The following is a 22,501-nucleotide window of genomic DNA, read 5'->3' on the forward strand; positions in this document are numbered from 1 at the left end:
AAATAAAAATATTTATAGAATCAATAATTATTAGATAATATTAATGTGAAATATATTAGAATATTAAATTTCGTAATAAAATAAGAAAAAAAAGGAAACTATATTTATTGAAAGGAAAAGATGGTATGCATTTTCGTCGCAGTCTTTTTATAATTGTTACCAGAGACTAACAAACTAACAAAAGTTGACGTTCTCACGTTACGAATCGCATTATGAGCGTTCTTGTCGTTCTTGGTTTGTTAAAGTGACATAATCATTGTGTTGCATACAACGTCCGATTTTAATCTGGATTTTCTTATTTCAACGACAGAGAAAGTTTTAATGAACTTTTTTTTTATTTACTTCCTTGGTATTATTTGTCAAGTGTAACCTACATTTGTAATATTATCGATGATTATAATAAAAAAAAAAAAAAGTAAAAAACCTACTCATTTCACGATCGACTAATAATTACGATATTGGTCAATTGGAGTTTGATAAATGGATAAATAAAATAAACAAAGAAACAGGTAAAACAACAAATTGTCTTCTGTTGGTTTTAAATATTACGAACGCGTGCCTGTCGTGCAAATTTCACCACGTTGTAACGTTTGCGTGATGAATAGTAAAAAAAAAAAATATTGTAGAAACGTGACGGGAGAGTTACGAACTTGTAAAAAGTATGGTAAAAATGAGAAAAAGAGAAAGATAATAACTTTCTATATGCTAAAAGCTTTTATTTTAAGTTTTTTTTTCTTTTTATAAAATTGTATAATATAATTTAATACAATAACAATAATAGTAATTTACTAATAATTTAAATTTACTAGTAATTTAAATTTACTAGTAATTTAAATTTAGAGAGAGATTATTATTTTTTGTGGTGTTGGAAAGAAATGAAAGAAATTTTGTTATTAAGATATTACATATTGTGTAAAATTAATAGAAATAAATTTAGATAAAGCAAAGATCAAACTTTCTAAATGCTACGAATTTTTTATTCCAAATTATTAGCAAAAGTATACAAATTAATTATCTAATAATTATCATTTTTGTGGAAGAAAAAAAATTGGTAATGCTTTATTACAATTATATAAAAACAATAAAAATTGTTTATAAGACTATATAGATTATTATTAATATTAAAAATTAATAAGGTCTGTTATTCATATTATATAAGAAATATTTTAATATAAATATTCAAGTATTAGATAAAAATGTTTTTGAAAAATTTCAAATAAAATAATGAAACATAAATTTAAAATTCTACATATTTTTATTTTAAATTGTTTACAAAACTGTACAGATTATTATTAATATTAATACTACAAATTTACAGTGACTATTATTTCTCTTCCGTTTGAGAAAGAAATAGAAAATACCTTATAAACTAAAAAAACACTCATTCTTCTTATATTATCATTTTTGTCGCCAGAACAATTTGGTTTTTAAACTCATATCATAAGAACTTAATGGACAGGGTGTCGTTAATGCAGGAATTAAAGAGTTTTGAACCGAATAATTCGATAAAGGTGCGACCCATGTTCCCTCGGAAGACGTAACACCTGATTCAACATCGAGCCTGCAAAAAAAAATTAATAAAATAATTTATTTAATGAATATAATAAATTATAGAATAAAATTTCTCAAAGAAAAATGATTATCAAAATTACATTTAATAAAAACTTGTTTAATTTTTCATGCATATCACATTAAACTTTATTAATCACAATCTAAACAATATTAACGAATAATAATATTTGCAAAAACATAAGCCATAAAAAAAATTAAAAAAACAAATCTATTATCGATAAACCTTTTATACGAAATATAAATTTAAAAACAAACAAACAATGATACTTATTTGATTTTATAAAAATTGTTGATATAAACTACAAAATAATTTAACATGTTATAATTAATTCTGATATATTCGGTAGAGAAAGATACTATTTATCCACCCTATAGTATACAGTATAAAAGATATTTACGTCTTGAGAAGAGGCGATGCATAAAGTACAAGGGGATTGATGGGTGGTGGTTTGAGAAGAACGACGTCAACACCCGAAGAATGTAATTCGCTCTTTAATGCAGCAGCAGCCCCTTCCACGGCTTTACGTGAAGCAGTGAATGCCACAAGGCCTGTTCCGGCTTTGCTAGCATAGCTTGTCTCGGAGTCACCCAAGAGAACGATACGACCTTGTGCAAGTAAATATTCATTATGTTAATACGTCTAGCATAAAAAATAACCTATACTTATACATAAACGAATAGATTTATCTTCGTTTCAAACGATACAATAATAAAAAAAAATAGTAATAACGAATAAACGAATTGTATTCGTAATAAATAATAATAATAATAATAATAATAATAATAATAATAATAATAATAATAATAATAATAATATGTAGCAAAAAAAGAAAGATTGGTAATTTTGTTAACGCAAATAAAAAAAAATAAAAATTCTTATAGACGAGTGACCTGAAATTAAAAAGTCTGATGTCGGGTAAGTAGGGTAAACTGTAATAACCTCTTTTAACGCGCAGAAGAGGGATAAACACCCTTGCCGTTCGAAGAGGTGCGACCAGATTGTGTCGCAGCATCGATTCCCACGCTGAACTGGTTTGCTTTTCTATAGAACCTGGTAACGCCAAGCCACCGGTGTGTATCACTGCCCACAGACCTGGATCATAGAAAGATTTAAAGCATTAATAAACTTCTAACTTCATCCTTCTTTCCTAACTGTTCCGATAAACAAAAAGTTATTATTATTTTTTATTTTATTTTATTTATACGTTTCTTTTCTTTTCTTTTCTTTTATTTTTGCACGAGAATTCTGTTTACTTTTTTTCTTTTTTTCTCTTCTATTTTTTCTCTCTCTCTCTCTCTCTCACTATTTTTCTCCTTCGAAATAACGTTCGGATATTCAAGTCGACAGATATGAGTCTCGACTTCGTTAGTTACTAGGTTTCGTTTCGTTTTTCTTTTTTTTTCTTTTTTTATTATTTCTACTTCGAAGTTCAGGTCATTCGTTCGTTCGACTAATGAGGTACTCTTATCCTAAGCACCGAATCAAGATTGATAGGAGAACTTTTGTCTCTGTTTCTTTTTCTTTTTTTAACAAATAGTTTCATAATTAAGCAGATCAAACGTTTCGTAATGAAAATGTTTCTTTTATGAATGATGAATTAGAAAATAAGCATGTATTCTTTCGTCGACCTAAATAGAAATTATTACTGACGTTGCGTGTCCAGTTTCACTCCTGCTTCATTATAAATGTCATCTTAATTAAACATCGTTATCAATATTTCAAACGATTCGTCTCACTCATCGCGTAATTTTTAATTCTTTTTTTTTTTTAATTCAGTTCAATAAACCACAGTTAATACTAACCATGAATTAATTTTAAAAAGAAAATAATTTTATATTTTAATTGTATTTACATCTACAAAATTAAGAAATAATTTATATACAGAGAGTATACTGAAAAAAATGGAGTCATCTTACTCGTCAACTGAGAAAATATTTTAATACAATAAATAGTTACTAATTTGACAAATTGTTATTATTATCTATTTACTTATTTTTAATTATGTTATATATATATATATACAAATATTTGTCTACGCTTGAACTGTGAATACATTTTTTGTTTATTTGGTATACTCTATATATAAAAAACAATAAATCAGAGAAAATGCTTACCATCTTCTCCAGCTGGAAGTTTAGCTCTAACTGCATCCAAAGAAGCACGTAGACTATCTTCCCTAGTTGGATCCAACTCCAATGGCACGATTTGTCCTCGAACACGAACTTGAACCTTATCGTGATTCGAGTCACCGTTGTCCATTTCTTTTTCTCGTTCCTGTTCAACGGCTTTTAAAATTTTCATCGACGGTGAATTTTCCGATGGATTTGGTAGACCAGCAAATACCTATAATTTTCAGACAAAAATTTATTTTATTAAATCTCTTCTCTTTAATCGATCAAATTGAAATACGTATTATCGATCATTCTTAAACATTAGTAAACTATTAGAAAAGAACGGGCTGGAGAGAGGGTAAAAGCTTTCATAAAAGTACTTGAATGACGAACTTTCTTATTTCTCATCCCTTTAAACTTCACCCAACGTCCTAAAATTCGGACTAAGTTTGTACTAGTTCGAAAGGTCTAAATTCTAACGTTCTCACCCAAAGCTCGAGGACAATTACTTGTAACTTTGGGAACGTAGAAGGCAAGCGTTAATTATGCTTGGAATCGTACATTCGTGCTTTCTCACCTTGAATTTATCCTCCTTAATCGTTGAGATATATTACAAGGAATTCGTAGACTCTGGTAATCATAAATCAAATTCAATATGGTGATTTGAAGATCTACGAAGTATTTCATTGAAATGGGAAACACAGTGATTATGTATTTATATAAGCTAAAGACTAAAAGTTTGGTATTTTATGTATATTCAAAGAAACAAGACATTTATAAGAATAAATAAATTTCTTTTAAGTAATCAAAGTATTACTCAAAAAGCCAGAAGTATTTTTTTCTTTTTTCTATTAAATATTATTTTAGTCAACAAGCAATAAGTATGTTCTTCAAACTTTACTTTTATATAACAAATCTGTCTTTATTTTTGATAACAACTTGACATATGAATAAAATCTAACATCAAAAAATATTTTTTTTAATACAAACTCGTACCTAGTTCTTCAGGTGTTTCCAGTTTAATATTTTTTTATGCTTTATATAGATGTTCCCAAAGATATCCTAGTAAAAAAGTTTATTCCAAACATTACCCTAAACTAAGTGTATAAAATCTGCAAAAGTATTATTGGACTTAAGAATATGGTCAAATTTTTTAAAACATAATTTAACTTTTTAACATTTGCTGTAATAACGACAGATTATTTCCAAAGTTTAATAATATGTTTAATTTATATGGAATCCAGTAAATGACTCAAAATTTTCGGTTGGTTGTGTATTTTTAATAAATAGAAAATGAAATTAATTTACTCGTAAAAAAGGGGGAAAGGTTAAAAATAAATCGCTATCATTTGTTAGCTTTTCGTAATATACTGAAATTAATTGGATTGAAGAGATAGGGTAAAGAGAGTTGAAATATTCACGGTCACAAAGCTAACGAGAAGATACATTGGATTACACGAGATTAGGGATACTTAATTTAATTTTAATTAACATCTAACGGATTTCTTCTTAAAGATTAAATTTAATTATTGTAAGATACAAATTTTGACATTAACAAATTGAATGACATTTATTTTTGGAATTCACACAAACCAATATTACTATTATATCTTTCACTTTTTATTCTGTTTATAAAGTAAATAGTATTTTCATACAAGAAATGATGCGCACAGAAAAATAAGTCAAACTTAATCGATAAAATTACGTGTACATTCGTTAGAAGTTATAATACATATCTATGTATATGTATATATATGTATATATATATACACACATCTGCCACGCAGATTCCAACTGATAGTTAAAGTTAGGCTATTTTGCATGTATTTTACTTGGAAACTCACGTTACTGGTGCACGGTTCTCTCTTATTCAGACTCGTTCGACTTCGATCAACTTGCTTCGAGTTCAATTATCCTACACGATTCTCTAATTATTCAATATATTCCATCTGATGCGTAATACCTATAATTATCTCGCGCGTTAAGAGATTGAAATTATGTAACAAGTAGGAAAGTTGAAGTTTTTATCAATTTCATTATTCAATATTGCTCCTATACATATAATAATAATTATAATATATCGAAACTAAAAGATTTTAGAATAGAATTTGGCTAATGTATTCGCATAATTAAATGAAAAAGTAAAAGAAAGCACCGATCCGATGTTTAATAAAAATTTAGAAAACATTTTCAATGAAAAATATTGATGGATAAAATATTTAAAAATATTTATTTATAAATTAGTATAATAAACTTTTTACGAGATATCTGATTATTGGTATTGTGCATCGTGTGTTCGAAAAGTTAATTAACAATTAAAGGGAAGAATTTATTATTATAAAAAAGAAATATAAATAAGCCCGAAATTTTCAGACAATACGCGGATATCACGATTTTGATTTAAAGTTAATATGATTTACATCGAATGCAAGAGAATATGGAAGAGTATTATTACCTTGTAACCAGCTTCAGAAAGTGCAAGGGCAATCTGTAGACCCACGCACGTATCGCAGTTGGTTACGAGTACGTGACATTTGTTTCGCAACTCGTATTCGTCTGTAGCATTTCGCGATTGTCGCATCAGATATGCGAGTAGGGCGGCAGCTATTGAGCAAAGGGCTAAAATCTGTAGGGCTAAAATAGCCCCCGTCTCTACGTCCATTTTTCAATCTGAAAAAAAAAACAAGAGAAAAATAATTTAAAATAAAAAAAAAAACAAATTCTTTTAACATTTAATTTTGATTTTATTTTTGTTCCTACAAAATTAATTCTTACAAATATTATTTATGTTAAGCAAATATTATATTATTACTAAGATATTCTCTAAAACACATACACACGCACGCACGAGCGTTTATTTAAATAGTATAACCTATAAAAAATTATTAAAAATTATAAGAAATGTTCAATCTAGTATCTTAGAACCATAATTCGCATAAACGTTACTATAATAAATATTACAAATAAAAATGACTGACAAATTAATCCTATTTTGTTTAAGGAATCGTTCAACTTTTGATATCCGTAAATATCCAAGGAAACACAATTTATCCATCATTGCCATACATAAAAAATAATCTAACAAAATGAATCGTTTAAAGAAATTGAGCCGAGTCTTTCGATAAAGTTGATCCTCGAATTTCCAGGCTGGTGTGCCTCTTGCGCTTCAACGATGCGAAACGCCTCGAGAAATGCGACTAGGAATTCGTTTTCTCGTGTGAAAAGTGAACGGGAGAGTAAACCGTCCTTTCTAAAATCGTATCTTTCTGAGCATAACGAGACTCAACCGATCGTCACTACGTTCAAGCCGATCTTCCTTCGTCCATAGGATTTGTGTACCCTTTTCTACATATATTTTCATCGAAAAAGGATGATAGATACGCATTTCAAAAATAGTCAAAGCAAAAAATCGATAAAGAGGAAAGATAGAAAGGATTGTTACCTGTAAAAATACGAACTAAAATCACGACGGTCGAACGATTTCATAAATTTTCGAATTTTGTTATCGTTAATGTGCTGAATTGATTAGTCTCCAAGGACATTCTTGGTAAGAATAGAAAAAGGTTCTTCGTTTTTCTCTCCTATACCTTCTCAAATACGGCAATGGAATTTTGATTCTTGAAGAAAAGTAAAAGAGAAAAAAAAGAAAAGTAGAAAAAGTTAAAACTTCCGCGAATAAATGATAGACTATTTTATTCATTGTGAACACATTTTCTCTCAATCTATTGTTATTTATTTTCAAATAATCATTTACGTGTAATTTATTTCTTCTTGTCGATAATTTTATTCTTATTGGTATTCTTCTATTGATCTTCAAAAATAGAAAATAAATGATAAATAAAAGAATAGAAAATCGGATGGGAATCGGCTGATTTTCTATAAACACTCTTGTGCTTTCTCTTGTACGCGATAACATCGCGAATCGTTTTGCCCAGCGAAACGTACCGAATGCATCGGGCGTTGACGTGCTTCGAGATTATCGAATTTGCGAAATATCTTCGGTTTCCGGTACATCGATCACGAGGGATACCGATGTGGAAAAGCGAGAAACAATTTTCTTTCGTGTCTTCAAAAGCATTTGCTCGTTCCAATTTAAAAGATTACTTTTTCTTCTCAGTTTTACTTAACAGTTTTTCATTACAATCAACTATCAAGATAAATATCTACGGCTTTAGTTTATAATTATATTTATTACTTTCATAATATATCATCTCTATTCTATCTTGATTATCCTTTAAAATAGAAATATATATTTTTTATTGGGTTTTCTTACTTTTTATTATTGCCAAGAAAACTTTCTATTTTCATTTTTTCATTATATTTATTCTTAAGTATTAATTCGTTTGAAAATATATTAGTTTATACTATTGGGGCATTTCACGTGAAGCGGACAACGAAAAAAATGTGAGGTCGTGGATTTTGTTCATAATTAGCTTAATTGTACTTCTATGGGACCTCAATAATCGTACATAATTATTTTTTTTTTTACCTTAGTTACCAATTTATGGGGCTTCAAAGAATTGACAAAACATGAGGAATAGATTTTTCAAATACTATTAAAAGAGTCAATCTAATGAATTATATAAGAAATAAATTGTGTTTATTAGAGAATATAAATTAATGTTCTTGGAAGTAAATAAAAATTTGAAATTGAACTTTTTTTTTGTCTAGTAAACCGGAAGTTAAAATTAAAAATGTGAATTTATTAAACTTCGCATATTTCTATTTTTTTTTATTTTTACCTTAAAATATAGCTTATAGTGTAGAAATATTATGCAAAAAAAATTATAATAGTATCTCGATTCGTTTAGAAGATATGAACTAAATAGTACGAAGGTTCCGTAAGGCATGCTTTACTGAGCGGTTTCTAAGTGTATAATTCATTAGTTACAATAGTAAACTGTAAGTGGCGAGTGAGCCAACAGCCCTGAGGAACCGCTCAGTAGAGCGCGCCATACGGAACATTCGTACTGTTTAGTTCATATCTTCTAAACGAATCGAGATACCATTATAATTTTTTTTGCCTAATATTTCTACACTACAAGCTATTTTTTAAGGTAAAAATAAAAAAATTAAAAATATGCGAAGTTTAATAAATTCACATTTTTAATTTTAACTTCCGGTTTACTAGACGAAAAAAAGTTCAATTTCAAATTTTTATTTATTTCCAAGAAAATTAATTTATATTCTCTAATAAACACGATTTATTTTTTATATAATCCATTAGATTGACTCTTTTAATAGTATTCGACAAATCTATTCCTCATGTTTTGTCAATTCTTTGAAGCCCCATAAATTGGTAACTAATTATTGAGGTCCCATAGAAGTACAATCAAGCTAATTATGAACAAAATCCACGACCTCACATTTTTTTCGTTGTCCGCTTCACGTGAAATGCCCCTATTGTTACTAGTACAAGAGAAAGCTTTATTTTTACATAAAAAGAAATTTTCTTGTGTGTTTTTTGTTCTTTTTCAAAATGTCCAATACAATATAGATTATATGTCGAAGATAATTATACTCGGTATAACTATAATATCATCAATGATGTCCCTTCTTTCAAGATCAATGATTAATAACGCGTCAAGGTAACAGTCTGATAATAGCAGACGATGTTAATTGACAGTGAGAAATTTAATAGGTTATTATCCAAGTATATATATACCCGTTGATATGCTAGTTATTAATATCGATGAGAAATTGTAACCGATAGATCGAAAGTCTCGAAAATGATCGACGATCCATAAATGACAACGGGAACGAGTCCGGTAAGTATCCGTTGTGAAAGTAAAAGTCTTATGAGTCAGTTCGGTGAAATTATTTTTTGTTAAATAAAAAAATGAGGAAGAACATCTGTCATAAAAAAAAAAAAAATAAAAACGAAACGATACTCCGATTTAATATTAAAATAAATTTTGTAATCAACTTTTTACAAGATTATTTTTCAAATAAGATGAACGGAAAACGTTGTTTAATAACTAGAATAATTACCATATAATGTTTAATAAATAATATACAATAAATAAATTGGAAATTATATCGTTGAAATGAATTTATGATATATAATAAATATATAACAATTTTCGTATAACATTGAAATAAAATTATAATCAATTTTGAGAAAACTTATTTTCTAAAGAACATTTTCTAGATAAAATATTGTGTTTTGATAATTAGAATAATTACGATATAATATAATATAGTAAATAATTAAATCTTGTTATTAGTAATTTTTCAATAAATTATTGTACACAACAGATAATAAATAAATAAATTTAAATAATATTGTTGAAATGAAATTAAAGGTATCGAAATGTCATAGGTTTAGTAATAGAACACGTTACAAATGGTCTTTTTGCAGTAGGAAAACCGACACGAATAACGCGTTACCAGTATTAATACGTTTCACTGGACACACCTGTAAACGAGATATCGTCGTGGTATTCGAGTACAAACGAAACCGCCCTTGTGTGCACCTGCCATCAAACCTGTGCATGAGGAGTCGGACGCACACGACTACTCGCTTCGATGGCCACGGCTAACTTTCTCTGGAATGTTGTTGCATCCGAAAAGAAACCAATACGATATCTGATTCGAATCGATATCTTCTTTTTTTTCTTCTTTATTCATTCCTTATACTTTCTTCCTTTCGATCTTCTCTTTCATTTGACAGCACACCCATTAATAATTTCACTTCGATTTTATCAATAATTTTGAATTACGTAATCGAGGAAAAGTTTTGTTCATTTTTATTCCAAATATTAAATGTTACAAGAATTCATTCGAATAATTAATAAAAAGTTATATTTTATTTACATAAAATAATTGAAGCCATTCATTGAAATATTAAATTAATTTTTGTACAATTATTTATATTAAATTTAGACTTCAGAATATTAAGGTAGATCTCAAACATAATAATTATTCTATTCTTATCTTTAAAATCATGATTTTATAATCAAGTTCCGAGTAGGTTTGGCTAGATTACATAATTTAAGTAATTAATAATATGTTGTAATTATTAAGTCTACCAAAAAGTTAGTTTCATTTAACTTTCATGTTACTGTAATTCTAGTAAAAGTATTATATATTAATAATTAGTTTAGACACGTAATTATAATCGTATTACCCATATCTTAAAATTTGTTCAAAACTCATTTATTTATAAGTTTAGAAAATATTGAAATAAACCAACAAAAAGAAACAAACAAGAAATTCGAATAGATAAGAGTTATAAAAATAGAAATAATGTTTCAAGGCAAACGAGAGATAAGAATAAATGATTAGGTGAAATAGAATTTATGACATCTCTCTATTAATCATTGGTAACCTGTATAACTATAGAAGAGTAAGTATTATACTACTATAGAATCGATCATCGAACGACATTATGCGTATTGTAGGCGTGTGACGAAGTGGCTTCCTTTCCTATTCAACGAAGTGTACTTCCAGTCTCCATGCATACGGAATCGCTAAAGTTTATTCACCCGTGCCAATTTCGAAAGGTATAGGTATATTACAGTAGTGAGTTTTAGTGGGCGTTTCGATTCGTTCAAAGGATTGCACATTGACGACCTTACTTAGACAACTGTTCGTTTATAGTTAAACGAATTTCTTCGTTTAGTTCGAAAGGATAAATTAACTGTTACTCGTTTAATATAACTTTTACGTTAAGTAGAACTTGCGTAGTATATGAATTATTGTATTAGAAAATTTATGTCACTCGTTCGTGTGTTCATTGAACTTTAAACAATTTTTTTAATTTAAAAATGAAAATAAGTATCGTTAAATAATTTGTTAGAATTTCAATTTTCTTAGTTTATATTAACAAATTTATGAAACTCCATTTGTTATTAGATTTTATTCCTTTCTATAAATCTTAAGATTATTTAAAATTTATTATTATATTTAATTGCTAAGTAATATTTGTTATTATTAAAATTTAAAAGCAATTGAAAGCATAAATACTTACAAAATTCCCCTATATAAATTCTCTCAATGTTTCTAACATTAAATTTATTTAAGTTTGTTAATCCAATTAAAAATTTCTTTAATAAGTTTGCTGTTTTAACAACTGCTTATTTATTGCAAGTAAACCTTGCGCTATTTAAGTTATTAAGAAAATAAAGCTCATTTGTATTGTGCATTAATTCAAAATTATAAAAAACCAAGGAAAACATTTAAATCATTTTTATATATTTTAATGAACGACCTCTCTTTTTTTCTTTAACCATAAAATTATCTAAATTTATTATGACATTTATTTTAAAATTTCCATTTGCTTTTGTTCAAATTTGAATGCATTTTAATCATAATTTCTGTAGAAGCATGAAACGGAAGGCTTCAAAAAGAAAAGGCGCATTTTCTCTCTCTCTCTCTCTCTCTCTCTCTCTCTCTTTCTTTCTTTCCCTCTCTCAACGTCATGTACATCAAATTCATTTACTTCTGTAATATCGTACAAAACATTTCAACGTTTATTAAATATAAAATTATAACAAAACAAATATAATCCTAATTGCTTTAAGACGAAATAAATAATTCTAACGTTAACAAACATAAATAAAAACTTTGCCGTATGTCTATGTCTTCAAAATAACAAAAAATAAAAAAGATAAAACAAATCAATTTCATTTGATTCCTTTCATAGTTAGAATAAAATAATGAGAACTAGTTTAGTATAACGTATCATAATTTAAGTCACAAACAACCACGATCATTTTAATGGAGAGTATATTTCTACGAGGTTTAGAAATGTTCTATTTCCGATTACTAACTCTCGTTAAACTTATCTAGAAAATTTGATATATGAAAAAGTACAGCAATGGCAGGATGAGTAGGAGGAAGAGGACGGGGAGATGAATTTCGTAGAAATTGTATAATATTTAGAAAATATTCCAAGCACAAGTGGACGAACGAGTGTTCCTTTCACGAAATATACGTATATTTTATCATTCGTCGGATAGACGTTTACGAAGCAGAGAGCAAATGTTATTAAAGAGCATTACAGTCGCAAATATTGAGCGTGCAAGAAAACCATGGTAGAGGAAGAAAACGAGCAAGTGTAAGCATTTAAATTACATTACGCTGAATTACCTCGGTCTAGTCTAACATATTCCGGCATTAAATTAACGGACTTCTTTTTCAATTCCGTGATAAAGTAAATGCACACGGAAATGGGATAGGAGGTAGTTTTTAAAACAAGAGTTACGTTGATCAACCACGCGTTTCTTTTTGGCAAGTTATCGTAAAAACTTGCCTTTCTAATTTCAAAGTCTCGTAGTTGGTATCTGACTAATTACTCTGAACTTTTCTAAACATACAGTATTTCCATTTGATGAAGAGATTAATCCTTTACCATTTTTTCTTTTATCTTAACACACACATAAAGACTGGTTAAGAAAAATATATGTGAAAATTTGACATGACTTTTTTTTTTTTATAAAGAATCAATGTCCAGGATAATAGTAGTATGATTTTTAATTCAATTGGAAAACATCGATATATCTGGTCGACTATGAAATTTTATTGCTAATTATTTTACAATGATAGTAAAAATAATCAAATTAAATGAATCTTTAACGTAGAGGAAAATGTATATTATCAGAATAAATAGAAATTGTTTGATAAATGTTAAGATAAATATTAGAATAGCATGTTTTTTCAATGCGATAAGATATACAATTTAATCTTCCAAAAAATACAACAATTATAAATTAATAAATTCTATTTAACAAAAAGTAAAGATAAACGACAAAACTGAGATTAGAGAATTGAAAATTGTACTAAATACAATAATAAAATACATCTTGAGTATATTAAATATTATAATAATTATTATATATGATATTATTTAATTTGTATATAAAAAAAAAAATATTATTTGAAAATATTATAGTAAAGCATGACGTAATTACGATGCCCTCAACAGAAAAAGCATCGTTTTCCCATAACGCATTTTTTCTTTAACAACCGTACAGAAGATAAAACTAAAGAAGTACAAACACAACGTCATAACTAAGAATCATCGGCAGGAATGTATAAAAGTTGCTGTATTCTGCCGTGAACGTTACGGTACCGTTGGCTGTTTTTGACCGCGAGTGACCGCGTGTGTAAAAGGTAAACAGTGCTCAATCGAGGTATGTCGGCAAGATTATTTGCATTATGGTTTGGTCATTCGAAAACAAGACCCAACAGGTAGCTTTCACAATACTTTAAACAGTTATACTTATTTTTTTTTCTTTTCTTTTCTTTTCTTTTTTATTCTTAATTTATTTACATTAGACGCCGCGTGCATTACAGAAAAACACAATCAAATAAGTATATGTATACCTTGATACATAAATGCTTGTCACTTTCGCGTATTATATTAACTCACGCGTGTTACTAGATCTCTTAAAATATAATCTACATTTATCTGAAGAAGGTTGCTTCTCAAAGATGTTAAAAAATTCTTTCAACTTGAAAATCGCTCGTAGGAGGCAGGCGTTCGACCTACTTGCTCATCGAGACGCGATCTTTATCATTTGAAATCCCTCGGCATAGCGAAGAAAGTTCCAATCCTGATCGAAAACGACTCTGATCATAGTGAAGTACTAAAGATAAATGAGTTAAGAAAAAAGAAAAGAAAAGAAAAAAAAAAAAAACAGAAAAAAATGATATAAAAATCAAGGCAGATCGAACGAGAAATGTCAGGACGGTAAAAGTGGTCCGTTACGTTGAGAACTTGATTTTATCGAAATTATGCAATCATTACCGTTTAACCGGCAACTAATTTATCTTTTGCAGAGTCACAGTTACTATTCAAAGATTCGAAATGGTGACAATATTGGTTTACTGTTTAATTGTTTAAAAAACTAGAAAATAATTTGAACAAATTTTTGTTATTCATTGTCAAATATCGTTGACGAAAAACTAAACGTACGATTAAACAAAAATATACTTTTTCTTTTATTATTCTTGGAAGCATGAAAAAATAAAAGAAAATAATAAAGGAGTTGGATGAATGGAAGATAATTTTTGCATGACTAGTCGTAGGTATTTAAAAATCGTTCAAATGAACGGACTAGAATCGTTCCTGTTTTATTCGCAATCTAAATGGCAGGAAAATTTGGAGAACGCGTGAGTTCATAGTTCGGTATGCTCAGTCGCGTTCATTTACATGAACGATTCCTTTGTCTCGATTTCTTGCCAAGAGAACTTTGCTTATTTCCACTTGAAAACCTTCGATTATTTCTATTGGCGAAACGCGACCAAGTATGCGACAAAATACGAGTACGTTCTCGCGAAGATTTTACAGATCGATTAAGAGATCGATTATTTTCTTGTCTTTCTCTTTCTTTCTCTCTTTCTCTTTGAACAACTAGTAATTTTATTTTCTTAGAAACAGTGGAATTTAAGTGAAAGTGCCCACCAACCTAGAAACTTTCCTATTTTTATTCCACTATTATTTGTCCCTTCAAACGTCAGAATTTATGAGATCCAAATTTTCTATACTGTCACATTTTTGGTCATTAATGTTATTGCAGGATAGATGATGTTTTTTCTTTTAAATAATTCGTGCTCTAATTAACAAATATTAATTTAAAAAACATTCATTGAATCACCAAGGAACGCGTCTTGGATTTATTGAAAGTATAACCGGGCAAATGAATTTACTTTTTTTTTCTTTAGATTAATTTGTGCTCTAATTGTTAAGCAATAATTTATACCATTTGGTGAATCATCAGTATTTTATAACTTATTTTTGTATTCGTTAAAAAACCAATAATCAGTATTCGTTTACGGCGATTCAGGAAAGTTAGTCTTTTTGAATTTGTGTGTATTGTTTTAAACGCGTCGTAAATCAATTGTACGCATCTACGTCGCGTTATCACCGTAACCGCGTCAGGCATCGTTACACGCGACAAACAAGCTTTGTACTTTCGGTTCCAGTTTACGATTCTTTCACGATACGATCCTCACTACGTGATAAACGCATATTTCCGCGAATAACAGTCCAACGAATTCCTGTATTTTCTTTCGAAATAATTATATTCTCATAGTAATAACCAATTTTATATATCTATAAAAACAAAAAGAAAAAAAGGATAATGTAAAAAAAGAAGCATAAATACACGAACAAATCGAGTTGATATAAAGTCTCACGTAAAAATTCCATTGCGTTTAAGAGTACCCACATACATAGTTAATAACGCAACCTAATCTAACGAGACGATTATGCGTTCCACTTACTATACGTTACACCACAAATATACCGCATAACGTATACACTCTATTCTTACCAAGAACGAAAGATCATATGAACACGAATTTTGTCATATTATCGAACAAAACACCTCTACATTTAAAAAAGACAAGATAATCTCATACCTATTACTACATTCCACTCTATTACGTTACATGACAAGTATACCGCATAACCCAAAAACTTGACTCATACCAGAAATAATTATAAGAATACAAAAGTATCCTTATATTATATTTATAAATAAAACATGCATCCTGAAAAAAAAAGATAAAATCAATAATATATGACTCACCTGTTTGTAGAAGAAGCTGATCGAAGACCAAATAATAAAAAATAAATACAAAAAGAAGAAGAAGAAAAAAAAAGACGTTGAATAATATAAATAGTGTTTAAAAAAATGTGAGACGCAGAAGAAACTCAGTTATTTTAAAAGAATAGTTATGAGTTACAATGTGAGCGGCGAGCCGCAGCGGGCCGCGTGCGCGCGTTTACCTGCTGCACAACCGGCTTTAGAGAATTCCCGATTGGAATGACCACGAGGAGGAACGGCGCGAACGGAGTAGACAGACCTCTTGGAGGTTTGCGTGTTTGCCTCGAGTCGAGTTGAGCTAACCCGGCCCGGGGAAAACATTCCGCGGCATCTTCGCACTCGCTGCCACTCGAGCCTCCACTAGTCACGTGGCTTGACTACGCCCAGATTGCTTCTCTCGTTTCTCTTTAGCAACTTTCAACAAAGATTCTTCCTTTCTTTCTTTCCCTCTCTTATTTAAAAACCCCCACCCACCCTTCTCACCCCGGTACCGGCCCTCCTCCTCTCTTCCTTCTCCCCCACCTCTTCTATTTCTCTCTCTTTCTTTCTATTTGTCTTTCCATTTTATTCGTTCGATTAGATTTCTTTTAAATCAGTTGTTAATCTTTTCGCTCCGTTAGCAATTTCTTTTCTGTTGAGTCAAGTACAGAAGAAAGAAAAAAGAAAGAAAAAAAGATTACAACGTTGCGTTTGATTTTAATGATATTTACATACGAATGTCTTTTTTTCTTTTTCGAATTTTAATACGCTTAGAAATTATTCGATTATTAATCGCTTTATACTTTTAACGATTGGTGGATTATGCAATGTTTAATAAAATATTATGTTCGTTAAGCTAATGAAAATTCTAAAGCTTATTTCTTTAGTTAAGCTTTTAACTCCTCGCAGGAACTGCAGATTTCAACTTTGTTTTTTCTCTCTCTATTTAAAAATTATTACGTGATCTTTTGTGACAATGTTATAGCAATCTTCTTTATTCCCACAACGAGTTATGAAATGGTTTATTGAATAGATCGGTTCTTCATCTTTTAACAATAGTTTATGCAAAAGTATATGTAGGATTTTCTTAAGAACACAGAACGCACTTGTAAATCAATTCCAATAATAATGAATAGGTCTTATAAAAATTTAATATTTTTATTTTTTATTTAGTTCAATTAATCGATTCACTTGGCTAATCACCAAGGATTCGACGTAACTAATCGTAGTTTTCAATGACCTACTAACTCGCCTTTGCGAATTATTATTTCTTTTTTTTTGACCTTGTCACAGTAGTTAGAGACTATCCTATGCTTAAACGGAGATGGAAACGGAAATGACTAGTGCAAACCATTTTAACTGATTCTTCATGAGTTTTAATCTGACAGCCAACTAAATTTCCGTACTATTTGAAATTTCAGGAAATCTAAAGTTCGCAAATATATTTATTCATACGACAGATGTTTGAAGTATCCAACTTGCAGACAGATTACGTCAGATTAATATAATAGAATATTTCGTTAGTCTTATAAAAGAAATACTTTAAAATGTATTTGCATATTTATTTTAAAATACATTTGACCCAAATTTGTGTGTCTATTCTTTTATATTATAGAACTCTTTATATGTATGTGTGTGTGTGTGTGTGTGTGCATATATTGTGGTGTATATATGCAATCTCGGTAACAAACTGGACTATAAAATTTTAATCACGACTAACCCCTTTCAATACTGTGTCATTGTGAGTACTACTATATACAGAAAGAAAATATTTGATTCGTGCGGGAGTTGCATATTAAAGCGTCGAATAAGTTCACTCGTGGAATTCATACTAACGAGCGTAACCACCTTACCTATATGTTCCCTATAAGTCTGTAAAAGTAAACTACGCGTTAGTTAAAAACGTCCTTCAAAAAAATCCTCAATTAAATTTTTCAAACAGCAATCCTTAATAATATTCTGCAATTTTTATAATTACAAAAATTCCACTTTTCTTTTTAATAAATCTTATTTATTCGATTCCTTTTAAATAAATTTAGTATTTATTTATGAAGTAATTATAGGTGTGTTATTCTTTAAAATAGTCTCCATTATTTTTAATGACTTTAATTCATTTTTTAAGCAACTTCTGAATTTTGAAACAATAGATAACGATTTTGATGCAATGAATTCAGTATTAAGACAACAAATTAATTGTCAAACCTCACAATTGAATTTATTACACCAAATTAAAGATTAGAAATATTTTTTATTTAGTTATAAAATTGTTGAGTCCATAAATTCTTAATGATTTATTTTCTTACACACGTAAATACGTAAAAGAGCGTTTAAATATTCGCGCGCTTTGAATTTTGTGAACTAATGGCAGCACCATCGGTTTTCGGCACTAACGCCACCATAGCAAGCATAGCAGCATCAAATCAACAGACTCGTTCATTTCCTTTTTGGGCATCAAGGTGAGAAGAACTGTTTCCATTTTTATTTGTATTCTTGAATCAATATCAATGATATTTTTACCGTTACGACAAAAATTCAATAGAAAATTGAAAGAAATATATCTTATTTTTTCGTTGTTCTATAAATTTCATCATTGGTTTGATAAATTTAGTGAAAATGACTGAATTACAATCTGAATCGGAAATTTTATTAGGCCACGTGGCCAAACGTCTCACGAAAGAAGAAATCGAACGAATAAAAGCACAGAATTCACGATTAGTTTCCGAGTTTCGTGCTAATCAATTAGAAAAAGATGCTAAAAAACATTGGGATCTATTTTACAAAAGAAATAACACGAAATTTTTCAAAGATCGTCATTGGACGACCCGAGAATTCGACGAATTGTTGGGCTTGGGTTCGGATGAGAATAAAAATGTCCTTTTCGAGATAGGTTGTGGGGTTGGTAATTTGATTTATCCTTTATTAGAAGATGGACTGAAATTTAGAAAAATATTCGCATGTGATTTATCATCAAAAGCTGTTGAACTAACAAAGGTAGAATTTTTTAATTAAATACATTTCTTTAAATTGTATCTTTATTTTAATTGTTTTTCATTTTCATGAGATTTTGTCTGTATTTCTTTCTTTTCACAGAATCACGTGTTGTATGATATTGAAAAAATTAAAGTATTTCAAACAGATATTACAACAGATGATTGTTTTGCCGAAGTTGATTGTTCAGTTAACTTAGCTACATTGATTTTTGTACTCTCTGCTGTACATCCACAAAAGTTTAAAATGTAAGCTTCTTGATATTCAAATCTTATATTACTAATTATTATTTCTTTACATTATTTTTATCTTTTATAGGGTTGCACAGAATATTTATAATGTACTTGAGATCGGTGGAGTTTTACTTTTTAGAGATTATGGTTTATACGATATGGCACAACTGCGTTTCAAACCTGGTCATAAAATTGCTGACAATTTTTATATGCGTCAAGATGGAACTAGGTAAAGTAGTTTTATAAAATAACATTATTTTAAACAATATACTCAATAATTCAGTTTTTACAATATTATTTGGTTACAGATCCTATTATTTTTCTATCGAAGAAGTGACCGAACTCTTTCAATCTGTTGGTTTCCAAGTATCAACGTGTGAATATATTCAAAGACGCACTGTAAATTTTAAAGATAATATTGATGTACCAAGAATTTTTGTACAAGCTAAATTGAAAAAAGTTTAAATAGCTGAGACTCCAAGGTATTGCATGATGATTTTAGTAGAGTAAATGTTTATTTATAAAATGTTACATTCTCTTTATGATGATTCCATAGTTCAACTGAAACTAATGAAGATTTCATCTTTCGCCCCTATCTGATTTTAAATTAATTTATTTTGTATAAAGAAATTGTTTTATCAAAGCTATGTGTTAATATGAAATATTTTATTGCAGGATCTATCAATGATTTACTTTACTCAAAATTTACTTTAATCCTTTCACATTATGAACATGGGATATATATGGCATGTAACATGAATTTTTATATCAGAGATCCATTTCGTGATAGCACTCTGGTTAAACGGATAGCTCTAGTGAAAGGTTTAAATATTTTTTGTAAGTTCTATTTCTTTTTTATATATTAAATAATATTTGTATTGCTTATTATGTTTATGATGATCTCATAGTTCAACTGATTTTAATTGAAGACCAAAATTGTTGTTTTTCGCTCCTATCTGAAGTTATTCTTATGTTTAAATCTAATAAAATATTGTTTATTACAAAAAAATGTTTAATCTTACAAATTTTATTATAGGTGGTCACTCAATGGAACAATAATTTAATTCGGATTTTGTGAGTATTTTGATTTTTAATTCAATTAAAATAATTTGGAATTTTTTTTCATGGTTATGATGATCTCATAGTTCAACTGATTTTAATTGAAGACCAAAATTGTTGTTTTTCGCTCCTATCTGAAGTTATTCTTATGTTTAAATCTAATAAAATATTGTTTATTACAAAAAATGTTTAATCTTGCAAATTTTATTATAGATGGTCACTCAATGGAACAATAATTTAATTTGGATTTCGTGAGTATTTTGATTTTTTAAATCAATTAAAATAATTTGGAATTTTTTTTCATGGTTATGATGATCTCATAGTTCAACTGATTTTAATTGAAGACCAAAATTGTTGTTTTTCGCTCCTATCTGAAATTATTTTTATTTAGAAATAAATAAAAAAGTTTTTAATCACAAAAGATATTTTATTATAGAATTTTGTTACAGGTTTCTCAACAACAACAAAATTTAAATTTCACATATTTTCAAAGAAATCTTTTACTGTCTTTGTAAGTATTTTTTCGAAATAATTTTGATTCAAACAAAATGTTTTATTGGTACTTTTAAACTCTATTATATGATGAAAAATTATATATTTGAATAATTAATGATATACACATTATTCGTCACTACCGCTGAAAATAGTTTGACATAATAAAATTGAATATCTATGAACATTCACAAATAATCATCCTTACACAAAATTTATTTATTACAGGTGGAATAATATCTGATCTTATTTTTCTTTTATCAACATTCCTCGCAGAAAATATTAAAGAAATTTATGTAAGTTTTTTTTATAGACTATTGTTTTAATTACCTTAATCGTTTCAGTCCCAAGTAATATAGAACTCATCAGATTTCTTATTAAATCACTCGAATGGTGTAATCAACTCTTTACTTTTTTAATTCGTTCCAGTTGTATTATTATAAAGAATTAAAAAAATCGCAATGTTCTAATTTTTTGTATATAAAATTAAAACAGTCTTTTTTCTTTATTAAAATAACAAAAGACGAGTTTTATTTTTGTTTTCAGTAATGAATGCTGTATCGCGTTGCTTTAGTATTTCTAATTAGCCTTGGGACCTAAATGATTATTATATAAATTATATGATGATAAGTAAATATCGTATAAATCTATGAAGACTTTATTATTAGCTCTAACTGAATATTGGATGAAATAACATTATTACCTTACAACCAAAGATCTGAAAAATTATAAATAAATATTTTTTACTTTTTAGATTTACCAAAAACATTTCACATCAAAAAGGGGAACTATTTTATTTATAAGATTTAACACTTTCGGTGAAATATTGTTTAATTTATCTACATGTAACATATTATAAATTTAAGATTTCTATCTTATATGCGACTGTGATGTATTTGAGACGATTAAAATGCATTGATTTTGTTTAAGATTCAAAAGAAAAAATAAAAATATTTTATACAAAATGTGTCGAAAAAAAATGTTTTTTATGTATTTATCACCCATTTGTATGCGTTAACTTTTTGTTTTATTTTATTAATTAGTATGGTATGCATAAAAAGTCACAAATTTTATTCATTAACCATTTCTGAGAGATTTTTTTTTTACTTTTTGATCTTTATAAATGATTGCGTGCAAACGAGATAAAAACGCTGTCAGTCTTTTGAAATTTCGATATAAATTTTAATAGCCTTTTTTGCACTAAAATAATAGTTGACTTTATACTATCTTACTAATTTACATCCGGAATAGAGAATAAGAATTAAATTAATTTTAAATTATGTTATTTATAATAGAAGTCTGGGTGTAACAAAATTTAGGATTCTTAAGATAAAAAATGACAGAGAATAAAGAAGATGAAAGTATTTAAAACTAATTTATTAATATTATTTTATTTTCGTTCGAATTTTTTATCTAAACTGGTCCAATATCCTTGACATTATCAAGTTGAACAAATGTTTTCTTTACAAAAATGATCAGTAAATTTTAAGAATATCCTCTTATTTGCAT

General features: G+C 28.2%; 2 protein-coding genes and 4 non-coding genes across 9 annotated transcripts; 5 read left to right on the forward strand and 1 right to left on the reverse strand.

The window, feature by feature from the left end:
- Nucleotides 1-1,236: 1,236 nt before the first annotated feature.
- LOC107065064 (D-beta-hydroxybutyrate dehydrogenase, mitochondrial) lies at nt 1,237-16,641 on the reverse strand. Of its 3 annotated transcripts, XM_015318378.2 has the most exons (7): nt 16,424-16,641; nt 16,224-16,239; nt 6,140-6,354; nt 3,688-3,916; nt 2,513-2,665; nt 1,971-2,178; nt 1,237-1,561 (listed from the first exon to the last, which is right to left on the reverse strand). In XM_015318378.2, exons 3-7 carry the CDS (start codon nt 6,344-6,346, stop codon nt 1,399-1,401), a joined length of 960 nt encoding a protein of 319 aa, XP_015173864.1. In that variant the 5' UTR covers nt 6,347-6,354; nt 16,224-16,239; nt 16,424-16,641; the 3' UTR covers nt 1,237-1,398. The 3 variants fall into 3 exon arrangements, with proteins under 3 accessions (XP_015173864.1, XP_015173865.1, XP_015173863.1); XM_015318379.2 differs by lacking the exon at nt 16,224-16,239; XM_015318377.2 differs by having other exon boundaries at nt 16,224-16,640.
- Nucleotides 16,642-18,647: 2,006 nt separating this feature from the next.
- LOC107065074 (tRNA N(3)-cytidine methyltransferase METTL6) lies at nt 18,648-21,957 on the forward strand. 2 transcript variants are annotated; one of them, XM_089179816.1, is made up of 10 exons: nt 18,648-19,211; nt 19,311-19,456; nt 19,527-19,670; nt 19,750-19,923; nt 20,117-20,278; nt 20,478-20,515; nt 20,714-20,751; nt 20,950-21,011; nt 21,221-21,288; nt 21,747-21,957. In XM_089179816.1, exons 1-4 carry the CDS (start codon nt 18,834-18,836, stop codon nt 19,904-19,906), a joined length of 825 nt encoding a protein of 274 aa, XP_089035942.1. In that variant the 5' UTR covers nt 18,648-18,833; the 3' UTR covers nt 19,907-19,923; nt 20,117-20,278; nt 20,478-20,515; nt 20,714-20,751; nt 20,950-21,011; nt 21,221-21,288; nt 21,747-21,957. The 2 variants fall into 2 exon arrangements, with proteins under 2 accessions (XP_089035942.1, XP_015173879.2); XM_015318393.2 differs by lacking the exon at nt 20,478-20,515.
- LOC149033331 (small nucleolar RNA snR60/Z15/Z230/Z193/J17) lies at nt 20,327-20,409 on the forward strand. The gene has a single exon (XR_016175820.1). It is a non-coding gene; the product is annotated as a small nucleolar RNA snR60/Z15/Z230/Z193/J17 (small nucleolar RNA).
- LOC149033332 (small nucleolar RNA snR60/Z15/Z230/Z193/J17) lies at nt 20,564-20,646 on the forward strand. The gene has a single exon (XR_016175819.1). It is a non-coding gene; the product is annotated as a small nucleolar RNA snR60/Z15/Z230/Z193/J17 (small nucleolar RNA).
- LOC149033333 (small nucleolar RNA snR60/Z15/Z230/Z193/J17) lies at nt 20,801-20,883 on the forward strand. The gene has a single exon (XR_016175818.1). It is a non-coding gene; the product is annotated as a small nucleolar RNA snR60/Z15/Z230/Z193/J17 (small nucleolar RNA).
- On the forward strand, nt 21,608-21,672 carry LOC149033334 (small nucleolar RNA SNORD44). Its single transcript, XR_016175823.1, has one exon. It is a non-coding gene; the product is annotated as a small nucleolar RNA SNORD44 (small nucleolar RNA).
- Nucleotides 21,958-22,501: the final 544 nt, after the last annotated feature.

This window comes from Polistes dominula, unplaced genomic scaffold (genome assembly GCF_049000335.1).
Source record: "Polistes dominula isolate Pdom_NZ unplaced genomic scaffold, Pdom_raw_medaka contig_49, whole genome shotgun sequence".
Taxonomy (NCBI): Eukaryota; Metazoa; Arthropoda; class Insecta; order Hymenoptera; family Vespidae; genus Polistes; species Polistes dominula.

What these genes read in the sequence shown, in the direction of transcription:
- LOC107065064 (XM_015318379.2), bottom strand. Translation starts at nt 6,346, where the DNA reads ATGGACGTAGAGACGGGGGCTATTTTAGCCCTACAGATTTTAGCCCTT. An exon ending in ACTTCCAGCTGGAGAAGATG is followed by an intron (nt 2,666 to 3,687) that starts GTAAGCATTTTC and finishes TCTATGATCCAG; the next exon opens with GTCTGTGGGCAGTGATACAC. An exon ending in TCTTCTGCGCGTTAAAAGAG is followed by an intron (nt 2,179 to 2,512) that starts GTTATTACAGTT and finishes TACTTGCACAAG; the next exon opens with GTCGTATCGTTCTCTTGGGT.
- LOC107065074 (XM_089179816.1), top strand. Translation starts at nt 18,834, where the DNA reads ATGACTGAATTACAATCTGAATCGGAAATTTTATTAGGCCACGTGGCC. An exon ending in CATCCACAAAAGTTTAAAAT is followed by an intron (nt 19,457 to 19,526) that starts GTAAGCTTCTTG and finishes TATCTTTTATAG; the next exon opens with GGTTGCACAGAATATTTATA. An exon ending in ATGCGTCAAGATGGAACTAG is followed by an intron (nt 19,671 to 19,749) that starts GTAAAGTAGTTT and finishes ATTTGGTTACAG; the next exon opens with ATCCTATTATTTTTCTATCG.